This window comes from Anabrus simplex, chromosome 6, assembly GCF_040414725.1.
Source record: "Anabrus simplex isolate iqAnaSimp1 chromosome 6, ASM4041472v1, whole genome shotgun sequence".
Classification (NCBI taxonomy): domain Eukaryota; kingdom Metazoa; phylum Arthropoda; class Insecta; order Orthoptera; family Tettigoniidae; genus Anabrus; species Anabrus simplex.
Window position 1 is genome coordinate 186,590,831 of NC_090270.1, and position 14,721 is coordinate 186,605,551.

The window sequence follows — 14,721 nt, forward strand, 5'->3', positions numbered from 1 at the left end:
ACACCCGTCTATTTTGAAATGGCGTTGGAAAATACAGTGGATACAAAGGGTTCTAAAAGTGTAGCCATCAGATCAGGTGGTAACAAAAAGCAACGGTGCACAGTAATGTTGTGCGTATTAGCGGATGGAACCAAACTCCCTCCATGTGTGGTTCTGAAAACGAAAACACTTCCGAAAGGAAACTTGCCGTCCGGTTTTATTTTATTTAATTTTATGTAATTTGTTCAGGTTTACGTCATGGGCACTGCAATGAATTGCAAATTTTATACCAGACACAATGTATCTGTTTTAACCACATCTTCCTGTACCAATATAAATGGTCCGTTATTAGACATTATAAATTTTCCAGCTAACTCATTCCTGGTTGCCAGCGTTTCGACCCCATGTGCTAAGCTGGGTTCATCAGTTGGTATCTAGCACACCTACCAAGACGCATGGCTAGTAGTGCATACCGTGGAGGCCACTGCGTAGGCTAATTGTAGCCACCGGCAGTGCCAATGCACTATGAGAGACTTTGTCCCATTACCAAAAATTGATGCCTGCTTGGCCATCAGATGATATAGATGTTGATTCCCATAGGGAATCTGAAATATTTTTTCCGAATGAGTAAATTTATAATACCAATATAAATGGTCCGTTATTGGACATTATAAATTTTCCAGCTAACTCATTCCTGGGACAAAGTCTCTCATAGTGCATTGGCACTGCCGGTGGCTACAATTAGCCTACGCAGTGGCCTCCACGGTATGCACTGCTAGCCATGCGTCTTGGTAGGTGTGCTAGGTACCAACTGATGAGCCCAGCCTAGCACACAGGGGCGAAACGTTGGCAACCAGGAATGAGTTAGCTGGAAAATTTATAATGTCTAATAACGGACCATTTATATTGGTATTATAAATTTACTCATTCGGAACAAATATTTCAGATTCCCTATGGGAATGAACATCTATAACATCTTCCTGTGCCGTCCTGACAATGTACAACAACATTTCAGCATGATTTAACAAGCCCCACGAGAGCATCTCATTTTATTACGTTGATTGATGTTGAAACACCATCTAGCAGTTCTGCATCAGCTGGTGGTTATTTACAGCGGCGTCCGATGACTTGCATGCGGCTAATACCACTCAAGTAGATTTGGTGATGATTTCCTTCCACCACTCCAAAGATTTTGCTGGCTTATGTGAATGTCTTGTTAGACAAAGGTGGTTTTATTACCACATAAATTGGACTAACAAAACATGATATATTTTTATAAGTAACAAGATTCAAGTGAAACACTCCAAAGTTAAAAAAAAACAACATTTTAGTATAAATCTTTTCATGTTGTCACAGGATTTGAAACACTTCATAGTGATGCCTTTGTATCATCATCTTCATTTCCCGTTTCCAGCTTCCTGGGTCGGGTTGTGAATCAAGGACCTTCATCGCTGCCTGTCTCTCCACCACTCTTCTTCTTTTTTAAGTACATCTGGTTTTCCTCCCCTGTTCCCTATGCACTCCCACACCGAATCTGCCCACCTCTTTTGGAGTCTTCCTCGTGGTCTCTTTCCTGCTAACTTCCCTGAAAAAACTTTCTATGGCACTCTCTTCTCCCATTCTCTTCATATGCCCATACCACTTAAGCTTTGTTGTTTCTATCCTGTCTTGAAGTTTCAAGATTTCTGTCCTTTTCCTTATCTCTTCATTTCTAATTCTATCCTTTCTAGTTGTAGTCCACGATCCAGCTGCATAGGTGAGTATTGGTTCATAATAGGTTGATTATAATACTTTCTTACATTTCTTCAGGACATCTTGGTTCCATAAAATACCTCTTACACTCTGGTAGAAGTTGTTTGCTCGTATTCTTTTTCCAGTTTCCTCGGTAATCTTTCCATCTTCTGTGATTACAGTTCCCAAGTACTTGAAACTTTTAACCACTTCCGGAATTTTACCATTCAGTTTTATCTTTCCTCTTCCTTCCTTCCTTCCTTCCTTCCTTCCTTCCTTCCTTCCTTCCTTCCTTCCCCTTGTCATCACTATTGTTTTACTTTTCTCTGTGCTTACTTTCATCCCATATTTTTCTATCTCTTGATTCCATACATCTACTTGTTTTTGCACTTCTGTTTCATCAGCACTTCATATCCCTATATCATCTGCAAACATGGCTTTTGTTGCCTGTCTTCCCAATCTCTGTTTAATGTTCTTATGAATTTCATCCATGACTATGATGAATCGTATGGGGGATAGTATACTTCCCTTTTGGAGACTAGTTTCAACTTTAAACCATTTTGTTTTTCCTATACTAGTCTTCACACTGCTAACACAATTTTTGTACATAACTTTTATTATTTGCACTTCCACTCTGTTAACTTTTTTTTTCCTTAATGTGTCCTATACCAACTGTCTGAGCACACTGTCGTAAGTAGGGCCCAGATGTTGATGCCGTAAAAAATTTTAAAAATGCACTATAAAATGGATAAAATGGTCTTATAATAATAAACTCACTAATATTTCAAAAATGACATCTTAAGCTCAAACTGAAAAGTCAAAATAGATTTCTAGCACTTAACAAAAGATTTATGTTCACTTTAGTCTGAGTTGCACTGCACTGCGAATGTCATTCTGATGTTGTCAAATGTAAATGATCTGCCGTTATCAGCCAAGTTTTTATATCTCGAAAAGCTGCGTAAAACATAACCTGATATGATGATCAGAGCATACTTTAAGTGAGGAAGGTCGTTTGCTGCTAAATCTTCCTCAATCCCATCCATGCAGTAGTTTTCACCAGAAAGAATGTCTGAGATTTTGCATAATGTTGTATACCCGGTGTTTTTGTCCAGCACTTTTTTCAGTTTTAGTGCAGTACCCGGAGCAATTTTGCAATGATTGTTGCTAAAACTAGTTTCTGTCCGGTTGATTAAGGAAATGGAATCGACCCTTTCTTCGTCCGTTTTCTCCAACGATGTGTTTGTTGCTGTCAATAAGGCGAAATTTTATTTTATGAATGCCAAACTACCTTCAATGTTTGGTTCAGATAGCATGTCCTGGGCAATTTTTAATGCTGCAGCTTCTTCACTGTCAAAACTCTGCACTATTTCCTTCACTAATTTGAAGTTTTCGCAATAATACATACACGTTTAACCACGTTCCCCAGTGTCTTATGATAGGTTGTGGAGGTGATGCAATGTCTGGAGCTTCAGCTCTGAAACGTGCGACTCGCGAGGGTGATATAAGCCTATCTACACTTCTTCACAAACTCTGGGCAAGGCATGTAACATGGACCATTTTAGAATAGTGCCTTCAATGAATTAGCTGCTCGTACCATATACGGTGCAGCATCAGTTAAAAATAAAAGTACATCGTCATGTTTGATGCCTTCAGGCCACAGGAGAAACACATTACTATCAAATAGTTTTGATATGGTAGAATAATTGGTCTTTTCTAACACTTCGGTAGTCGATAAAAATATTTCACCTAGTGTATGCACTTCTGAAGTTCCGATCACAACGTTGGCTATACAACGCCCCATAGCATCTGAAGTTTCGTCGATTTCTCGCAAGTTTCAGGTCGTATTTTGTTCAATGTGTCTTTGTAACACTGCGACAAATGATTCTTATGTAAAGTTGATTCATCTGGTATTTCTTGATTTGTATGTTTTTTCCAAAAATCCACGTAATTTTGGGCTGTTGAGTTTACACAGTGGAATGCTTGCAGATACAAATACATCACACAATTCTTTACTGAACGGTGAGGACTTGCTGGGAGTCGAAGCAACTGAAGGCAGTGAGCACTGAATTGCAGGTTTATTTGAAACATGCTGAAGAGCACGAATGTGTTTATCATGAACGATATGTTGCGTTACAGTAAATCTTCTTTCAGCAGCTACTTTATTTCCACACAGTTTGCAAAACAGTATGCTTCCAACGGTAGAAAACAGTCACCAAATTCAGATACTAGTTTTTTTAAATGCACTGACACACTGTTTTATTTTAGGCATTTTGAAAGCGGCAATGAACTAATATCTCTCACCGTGAACTATGCGGCACCGAGACAAGAATATCCATCCCTTCCCCTTTCTACCCTGCCACAGCTGACCTTGGTCAACAGAACCGGTAACATTCCATTCTGCGAATAACTGGTTTGCGACGAAAACAAGAGCATCTGTGTACCTACCCTCATAACCTTCTGCATCCAAGATATTTTTTACTACTAATAGCAATACTGAAATATTTTATTTCAACATTTTTAATTATTTTGTATCAGCTACTAGCTTGTTCTTAACTCTGAGAGACGTAACTCCTTCATATAAAGCTGTGAGATGACTAAATTGCAAAAAATGACCTTAAAAGACCACTTTCTCTAAAATATGACAGAAAAACATACCAAACTTTAAAAAAAAAAGCTTTTAAAATGGAAAAATAGCAAAAAATGCAAAAATATACAAAATAAAAATGACATATTTGAAGACGGGGTGGCCCGGCTGGAGTTTCTATGTACTTCAGCATTGTTTTAGACAGCTCAGTAAAAAGATGACATGTCAACATTCGGGCCCTATAAAAAGCTCATCCACTCCTTCCTTCTCAATGTCGATAAATGTCATCACTATGTCTTTTCCAAACTCCCATCTTTTCTCCATCATATGTCTTAATGTAAAGATCAGGTCAAACCATACTGTTATTACATTTCTCCTTCTAGCTTCCTCCTCAGTCTTCCTTCCAATACTCTCTCAAATATCTTAGCTATATGGGCAATAAGGGTGGTCCATCTGTAGTTATTGCATTCCTTTTTATCACCTTTTTTAAATATCACTATAATTAAACTCTTTCCTTACTCTTCTGAGATTTTTCTTCCTCCAGATTATTCTAAATCTATACAGCTACTGTAGCCCTATTGGTCCTGCTGCTTTTATCATTTCCGTAGTTACCTCATCCACTCCTGTTTTAGCGCTCTTCATTCTTTGTATGGCTTCCTCTATTTCTAACATCGATATCTCCTTTTCTTGTTCTTCTTTCCCAATTGTTTCTTCTTGTTCCTTCTCATCTATCAGTTCACTGTATTTAATATTTAACAATTCTGAGAAGTATTCTTCCTATCTTTTTAGTATGTCATCTCTTTGCGTCAATATCTGCCCTGTTTCAGTTTTTACAAATTTTGTATCTTCTCTGTTTCGTAAACTATTCTTCACCAAACCATGCAAAGCCTTTTTAATACCCTTTATATCTTCCTGTAAAGTTTCTGTGAAATTTTCCCAGCTCTTGTTTCTCTTCTTGTACTATTTTCTTACATACCTTTTTGGCTTCTTTATATTTTTGGCAATTCTCTGTACTATTGCTGCCTATCCACTTCCTCCAAGCCATTTGTTTCTCTTTAACTGCTTCCTGTACCCCTCTGTTCCACCAAGGAGTCTCCATTTCCTTTTTCCTCCCTGATAGTTTTCCACGGGTGTTTACTGCACACTTCACAAATCCATTTCTGAAACATGTCCATTCCTCTTCCACACTGTTCGAGTCATCTTTGGGAGTTTCTTTCTTCAGATCCTCGTAAAACTTTTCCCTTATTTCTTTTTCTTTTAACTTCCATCCCGTTCTTTCCTTTTTTTTTTTTTTTTTCTGTTGACTTATTTTACCAAGTTTTAATTTGGCTACCACCACTTTATGGTCTCCTTTGAAATCTGCTCTTGACATTGCTGTCACATCTTCCAGTTGTCCACGTTTCTCCTTCTCCACCAGAATAAGATTGTTCATTGTCTTTGTCTTTCTTTCTCCTCAACAGTTAATCCATTCCTTCTACAAAAATCTATTACCAAATCTCCTTCGTCTTGGTTTTCGTAACTTTAGGGGCCAATTATCTCTTTTCCCTGTCTGTCTGTTCCAACATGTGCATTCATGTCTCCCATCATTATAACCTCTTTGTCTTCAGTATAACTTTCCAGTCCATCTAGAAACTCTTCTAAACATTCATCTGCATTCCCTGATTGGGGTGCATAAACCTGTATAAAATCCTTGATTCCACTCGAAAGTCCAAGTCTTGACTTTAATTATCTTTACCTTATTTTAACTTTCATCCAATCACTCTGTTATAAGTTGGGAATAAAATTATTTCTGTCCCATATTGCAAGGTGCCCATACTACAAGGTGTGTTCCATAAATAATGTGACCAAATTCATAAAAAAATCATTTATTGAATATATTCGTACAAATAATCAAAAATCTTCAAAATAGCACCCTCTTGCGTCGATACACTTCTGGAGGCGGTGTTTCCATACCTGGAAGGCCTTTTCCGGAATGTCCTTTAGAGCCGATGTAACATGCGCCTGGATTCTTTCGTGTCCCAACGTTTTCCTTTCATGACTCCTTTTAACCGAGGGGGGAAAAAAAAAAAAGTCAGCGGGAGCCAGGTCAGGACTGTAGGGAGGCTGGGGAACCAATGGGGTGTTGGTCCTGGCCAGGAAGTCGTTGACAGTGAAGGCGCTGTGATTCAGTGCGTTGTCATGATGAACTTTCCACGTGTCCTTGATGTCGCTTCGGCAGCGCGAGACCCTCCTTTTCAGTCACAATGCGGAAAACTGTTGTTTTTGCCATGTTTAGAGTTTGCGCTATCAATTGAAGGCTCAGCCGTCTGTCAAGAGTTCAAACAATCGCGCGCACGCGTCGCATTTTCGTCGACTCGTGAGGTTGATGGCCGTCCACTGCGAGGTTCGTCGGTGATCTCCTCTCGGCCCTCCATGAACGACTTGTGCCATCGGAAATCTTGTGATTTGGACAAGCAATCAGTCCCAAAGGCCTGCTGAAGTAATGGAAACGTTTCGGTGGTGGACTACCCAAGTTTAACGCAAAATTTGATAGCGTACCGTTGTTCTACGAAACGATCCATTGTGCCGTGTTACATGAACTCAAAACGGGCTTGAGGGAAACGCACATCCTGACTCTCCGGGAGCTCGCTGCCGAATGAGACAAAGAGTGTGTGAAGCTAACACCCCCCCTCCACCTTGCCCAGCAGGTTAGAAACGCTGCGATGTACAGTTGCGTCAGAAAAAAAAATTGGTCGCATTACTTATGGAATGCACGTTGTATAAGAAAATCTTATACAACTAGGGTCCACGTTGTAGGCCTATATAGCGTTTTAACATTAGTATTTCTTTATTTAGCCAGCACATTAGATCAACACAAATGAAAGACTTTGAATCTAATTGTTGTTTTAACAGCTGTTTTTCTTTCTTGCAGAGAGCTGACCTACCTCCTTTTGAAATAGTTGAGCTACGAATTGAGTCAAATCATGGAAATTTGGAATATACTTGCCTGTACAGGTTTAGAGTACATGGTGTTCTCTCAAAGGAATGAATTGTAAGATAATCAGAAATATTTATGGTTTAAATAAGTGATGAGAAAATATTTTATTTTAAAAACTTCACTTTCTTTGAAATGTTTGGTCCCACACTGAATTATTTTTGATTGACAGCTTTGAAAAATTAATTACTGGAATATTTAAAGTTTGTGAAAGTCTATTTTCCACATACTCTTCTTATGTATTGTACTCATATATACACATCAATAGGTTTTCTGCATCTGTCAGCCTAGAGCACACTGCAATATTTTAATACACCAGGAATATTACTGGTATTTTCACTGGTGTAGCCATTATACATGCATTAATTGCATCAAAGTATTATTGTTTGTTATGCATACTGTTTGATCATCAAATTAGTGGAAGATATGCAAGATGCATTTTTCTAACAGGTTTTAGTATAATCACAATATAAAAACTAGAAATAATATAGGGATGTTACTAATGAATTAAGAAATGATCTTCCTAATATATAAACCAATAACCGTAATAAGCTTTGAAAACTGGAGTTCTGCAGTCTGTTTTGAGCTGATTATTTCTTGTAATATGCATGTTCTTATTCGCTTTGCACATTGAGAACTGTTGTGTTACTTATCACATAAGATTATTTATTTATTGTTCTGTGATATGTATGCTGTTGTCTGATTGGTTACATGTTCATTGAGAAGTTTTTAAAATAAAAGTATGGTTTTTATCTTGCCAGATGGCTATGATAGTACAAAAGTAACTGTTAAGTGTTCAAATTATGCAATATAATGTTCTTAAGCACAGCGGTTGTAAGTGATGAAATGCAGAAGTATGATTGTGTGAGGTGTGCAATTATTTTATCTATTTAATTAATATGTACTGTATTTTAAAAATTTGTATATTTGAATGCTACAGATAAGCTAATTCCGTGCTAGGAAAATTTTTTTAGGTGAATACTAGTTATATATATTTTTGTGCCTTAAGTTTTCACATAGTGACATCACTTTTGTGATTTTTATAGAGTTAAATTGTGAAATGGGCAGGCTCCTCTAGGAATAAGTGATTGAAAGAAACTGTATATTTTGTATAAGTGTTGTGTGAATGTAAGACTCCAACGGTACTGTAAAAATACTTTTGGTTATATAAATAGAATGTTTTTCTTGCAATTTCTGTCTCTCACTAAACAGAATTATATGTAAGAAATTACATGGCTGCTGTTTATTTTTAATTTATGAAGAAAAAAATTATATTTTCTACATTTCCTATTTGAGAAGGTCATTGAAATAGTTTAGCCTTAGGCTGCATGAAAATTATCTGTGCAACACTGAGTAACACTTACTGTTTGTAGTCTCTATTTCTAGTTTTCACTTGGCAAATCATTTGTACTGCAATATATTAAAACAGTTTGGACTCCTTAAGGAAGTACAAATTAGGCTAACTTTACCTAGTTTTTGAAACTATTTTGAAGTTCGTTTCGGAATATGTCCTATTCCTAAAATATATCTTTAAAAGCTGACTGCTTCGTTGTCTTTGAAATAGTAGGTTCGTCTTTGAGTTTTGTTCTTGCCAAGTCAAAAGATAAATTCATTATCATGGTCACGGTTTCATTAATCTTTGGTAGTGCTCTGTGAATGTGCCTTGGGTAGGAATTAAGAAACTCATGATCATTATGTAATGAAGCTTTCTGATTTGATTTTGTTAATCACTTATCAGTGATTTCAGTGATTATGTTATTGAACTGGAGAATAAATTAATATACAGTGTTAAACTGTTAGGTGGGAATAATATTCTCTCCAGAGGTATTTCAGTAGTATTTGTTACCAGTATATGAATTCTCTGGAACTGATGTAGTGATAAAATTTAACTCTAGTCACAATTCATTTTCACGTATTTTACTGCTTGTTATGGGATTGGGTAGATGGCCATTCTTTTTTAAATTTTCAGAACATTTGGAGCCCTCCAGTTTATACTAGATGACTACATGTTGTTTTAACATTCATAATTATGAATTTGTCCAGTTACCATTAAGCTGTTTAATTTGATCCTTAATTTTCTATTCTGTATCTCTCCAAGCAATTTTTTGGCATTTTTCTTCGACTTGTTATTCATGTTTTGCCTTATGTTCTAGAATTATAGTGTTTGGTATATAGATACATTATGTATAATATCTAACACAATCTGTGATGCTACATCTTCCCAATACTGTACAATAAAAATGTAGTAATAATTTATAGTCATCATAGTTCTTTACCTCTGATCTCTTGAATGTGGTGTTCTTAAAATGTACTAATGGTTGTCAACATCACTTGACTGGGAGTTCTAACCTATTTAAACACAGTATAACAATCACTGTCATGTACACTATACAGTCCCTCCTGCTGCTCTGATGTCCTCTCAGTTGGTCTGGTACAACTAGGCAATGATCCTCTATTAACACTAATTAGAGGGAAAAAATGGAAGGGGTCCAACACTTTGAAAAAATGAATGTATCTGCCAAAGAAAGAAGAGGTCCACGAAGGGCTTAAAAATGACTCCCTAGGCCTCGATACCTAATACAATCGGTGTTGGAAAAGAAGAGTTCACCAAGGGAGGTCGGATAGGATAGAGGAAAGTGAGGAGCCTGATTGGTCTGTATTGATGCTTAACGACTAAAGTGTTTAACTTCTCTCTAAGATTCACGAATATTTTGACTCAAAACTGCTTTCCCGAACTTCTGAACACACTACCTGATTTGATTCTGAGAAAATACTGTCGCAGCAGATGGCCAAAATCATTAACGTAGCCGTAAGAGTCCATGCTTTGTTTTAAATAACAATTTGTTGTTCTATCAAACTTTAAGATCGTAATAAGTATTAGGATTTCACATTGGTTGATTCACTAGAAAGTAAAACTCCTTCCCCTCAAAATGAACTTCTAACAGACTTTTAATTATGTATAATTCTTGGTCTGGATGTTTAGGCACTCAAAGTTGTCTTAAAATAGTTAGGTAAAGGATGGAAAATACTCCTCAAATTTTAAAAAAGGCGTTTAATATCAATAATTACATATACTTGCATTGTACACTTTGATTTCTTACACTGTACCACAAACCATTTCTGTAAAATCTCGCTTCCAACTTGCTCTTACTAGATGGAATAGATTGATATTTTACATTATTACACATTACCACAAGGTGTTTTTTAAAACAAAGCTGTGTAGATGGACTTGAGTCTATGGCTACTGGGAGTTCACCTTCAACATTTGGAAAGTTTGTCTTTTCTAGGTTTCCAGACATAGCCAGTTGCCACTTACAGTACTTCCCATTTTACCTGCAACAGCTTCAGTCAAGCTCACTGTTTCTTCAACAGTATTCATTGAACACAACACAAGAGGTTGTCATTTTTTTAAACTTTTGTTGCCACTTTGGCAATTCAACATAATGGGTTGCTGTGAAAATTTTTCATGAGACACTCGCATGGGTGAAGAGTTCTTTCAGGTCACAAATTGGTGCATCATCTTGAGGGAATGCAGCAACCATTTCAGATACCATGTTGAAATTCTCAAAATAATAATACAAAGCAGCAGAGATTCTTAGAGGAGAGGATTAGAATAACACATTAATGTTCTAAAAAAAAATGAGGAAAGGTGAATAAATATCTCACTTCATAGCTTTGAAAGACAAATAGGGGCACGAAGTAGTATAAAATGCAGCAAAGGCTAAAATAGGTAAAATAGGCTAAATAAAAACAGGCCCAGCCATTCTGAAATATGCCAAAACATATTTATTTCTATCAACCCAGCAAAAAGCAGCATTTTGTTCTAATAATTACATTAGCAAAATAATATTTCATGTGTGTGTAATTTTTACAGGAGCTTTTCAGGTTTGGTATATTTTCTTTGTCTTCCTCTTAATTTATACTAATTATTTCTAATATATTAACTTTTAAATTAGAAAGTAAAAGAAACTTCAAGTCACAAAGGTTTATATTCTTTCAGTTGAAATAAACTTTTATTTGCATTATTCTTCATTACATTTTCTAAGACATACCTGTTTGGCTTGATAATCAGGTAATTGTTGTATCATACATTGTTTTTCAGTCATTTTTTCTTCCTTGGCTTCTATTTCAAAATATATTTAACTTTTTAAAATCTTCTTAAACTGCCCAAACTTGGTACATATTCTGGCACACCAGTTTTTTTTTTTTTTTCCTCTTGTGCACACACATTCTTCTATGACAAAACCCTTTGCTGTTTCCTTGGAGGAAACATGGACTTGCCGAGAGTGGAGCTGCTTGTTTCATTCAGAACTTAAATAGTTGCTAAATTTTTAAAACTATCATTGTGTTAGTGTTAATCCTCCTCCTATGGGAATAATATCACAATTGTTTCTTTTATTTGTGATAAGTTCATACAGATTTAGTCACATTAATATAATTAAATTTCATAACCAATATAACCAATGATTCACTCCTTAACCTTTTCACTGCCGAGTTTTGATGACCAGCCGAGCCCTGTGGGCCAGGTTTTTTTTTAAGGAAAAAGCCCTTTGACAGATACATATTTGCTGATACTATTAATGGAATGCATATCGTCCCCGTAGCCCTGCAGCCCAATATGATGTCGGAGATAAAATGAGATTATATTTTACACCATATCTTAACAACCGGATGCCCTTCCCGACGCAAACCTCAGTTGAGAAGATAATGAATATGAATATGAATGAAACTGCTTACAGAAGTGGAAGGAATCGGCTGTGGCTTATGAATAGGAACTGTCCCGGCATGCTTGGGAGTACGAAAGGGAAACCACAAAGAAAAGAAAAGGAATTCTCAAGACAGCTGACGATGAGGTTCGAACCCACTAGCCTGCCGAGTGCAGAGCTTGGCTCCATAGTCGTAGCATGTTAATATGCGCGGCTACTCCACTCGGTGATACTATTACTGAAATATAATATAAAATTCTTTATCCAAGAACTGGTAATATCAAAATCATTTACATTTGGGGAAAAATAATTTATCTGAGGAAGGGGTGACAATTCTGCATTAGATTCATCATTACTGCTTTGTCTCACACTTTCTTGTAGTTCAGTGTCGCCACTTAGATATTCTCCACCTTCATTATCAAAATATAGCTCTCCAGAATCACTACTTATGAGGAGACGTTCAAATTCTTCGTCAACAAGAGATGAATGTATACTTCAAGACGCCATGATGGCTACACGTTAGCGGGAAAGATGTTCCGCTCCAAAGAAGTTACAATAACACCAGATCGCTTTCAAAACACGCCAAATGGAGTGGTATATCTGCAGTACAGAACTTCTTTGAGCATTTCCACGGAATCTCAAAGCATGACATTATATCGCGTTCATTTGTGAGATCGATGAAGTACACACGGCACCAAAACGTATATATACGGGTTTGGCGGACGTGGCACGGCATACAAAAACATACATATACGGGTTTGCAGTGATTGGATAAATAGCTAAATATCCAGGAAATATACATTTTATAGTGTCTGGTGAAATTGTCCTCTCAGCAACAGTGATCAATACAGTAGAAGTCCGCTGTAGCGAGTACGGTATATAACAAGAACCCCATTATAACGATGTTTGTATGTCCCTTCAAAATTCCTGTATTAAACTGTATATTATCCTTCGGTTACAGCGAGAGCCTTATCAATGACGCAACCATTATTGCGGGCGATTAAGCACGCACAATTTTTTCCGTTACCAATATTTATGCACCCCAGCGATTATATTGCCTGCGATCGATCACCTTCTGTATCATTTCTTTGCTATGTCCACTAGCGAGTTCTTTCATCAACATTCAAAGGCAGTGTCACAGTCTATTATTAATACCCGTCGACTGCTGTTCAGTAAAGAAAATTCAAAATGAAAGAGGCCATTTTTTTAAAAATAATAAATACGTAAATAACATGTCCAATAAGTTGTTAATCATTTAAAATAAAGGCTGAATAAATGCTCCCTTAATTTTAATGCTAAACACCACAATTAAGTAAGAATGGGATACACCTCAAGATACAGCAGAGTGCATCATTGATTTTCTCGTGTCTGTTAAATTACGGAAAGGCTATTATCACATAAATTTATAGCGAGAAGGTTATCATTCCTCTGCTGGTTCTCGAAGTATTGCACCATATACGACATAATACAATATGCACATCGGGAGATTCGAGGTGTGGACCGCGACTAGGAAAGGCCAAGACACAGCCCTGAACTGGAAACATCCCTCATTAACAATGCACAAGGATGAAACTAACTACTAGTAATAAAATCCAAATAAAATTTAAATGAGGGTTTAGTAATATAATAGGATTTCAAAGAAAAAGAAAATAAAGCCACCAATAGAAAAAATAAAATAAAAAGCATACATACTTGTGTTCATTTGGTTCAGTCGAAGTAGTAACATGAAAGTGTGAGCACAGCATTTCTCAAACACCGAAATTAATATTTAAAATTACGACGTGCTCACCGTCTCAATTATAATTACACTACATAATTAGTTAATCGGAAAACAGCCCACACGGATTTGTTTGGTCATTCTTTCCACGAGATTAATTAAATTGTTTTACATACACGTCCATCAAACTCCAATATCATCTCGACAACAATAGCCATAGAAAGATAAGATCCCCAAGCATCCCGTAGAAGAAACACACAGCAGATATAATAAACAAAAGCAGGTATTGGGATGGCCGAGAGAGAAAACATCACTTGACCAAAGAACAGTAATCAAATCCAAAGAGAATCACAGGCATGCGCATCACCTGAATTTAAGTAGCAAACATGGAGGCCTCGTGGGCAAGCAAACTGTCAAAACAGAGACCAAGGCAAAATAATTAACACTGTACCGAAAAAACAAACACAAGGCACGGAAACAAGATCAAAAGGAAAAATTAAACTGAGCAATACGTCATCTTTTTGCTCCCCACACTCACGAACACACACCCAAACATTCTGACGTTGCCAGTATCGGGCAATAATAGGAGCGGTAGATCCATTCAAAAAGTAGATCACAAACTCGTGTAGTAAGACTCTCATGGTCACAAACAAAGGTCTCACATATGTCAGAGTAACGTGCACGACACAAATATTTCATCAGCAGGACAATAGGGACCCATTGGTCACGTATAAGTCCACCAACTTACACACTCCGTACGCGTATATTCATTTGATGGCAAAATGCATTAGAATGCAGTGCACATAAATAGAATTGATCAGAGACCCAGTTACCAACATCTCACCATCATAACAGCAACAAACACGCAGTCCATTCATGCCGCAGAGCACGAAGATGCACATCAGTCAGTTATGATTAAAGGCACAAGAAAATCACGAGATAATCATAGGACCAATATAAATAAAAGGATCACCATACCTGCAATATCAGCCGTCAAATTAAAAAAGAAGGATGGCAGAATAGCCTGAGT

General features: G+C 36.8%; 1 protein-coding gene across 3 annotated transcripts in view; it reads left to right on the top strand.

Moving 5' to 3' along the window:
* Window positions 1–8,233, top strand: part of LOC136875926 (klaroid protein) — a 301,369-nt gene extending 293,136 nt beyond the window's left edge. For all 3 annotated transcript variants that reach the window (XM_068228357.1, XM_068228358.1, XM_068228359.1), the window contains one exon: window positions 7,206–8,233. In XM_068228357.1, coding sequence (XP_068084458.1) covers window positions 7,206–7,322 — 117 coding nt within the window. In that variant the 3' untranslated portion in view covers window positions 7,323–8,233. The remainder of the gene's footprint in view (window positions 1–7,205) is intronic.
* Window positions 8,234–14,721: the final 6,488 nt, after the last annotated feature.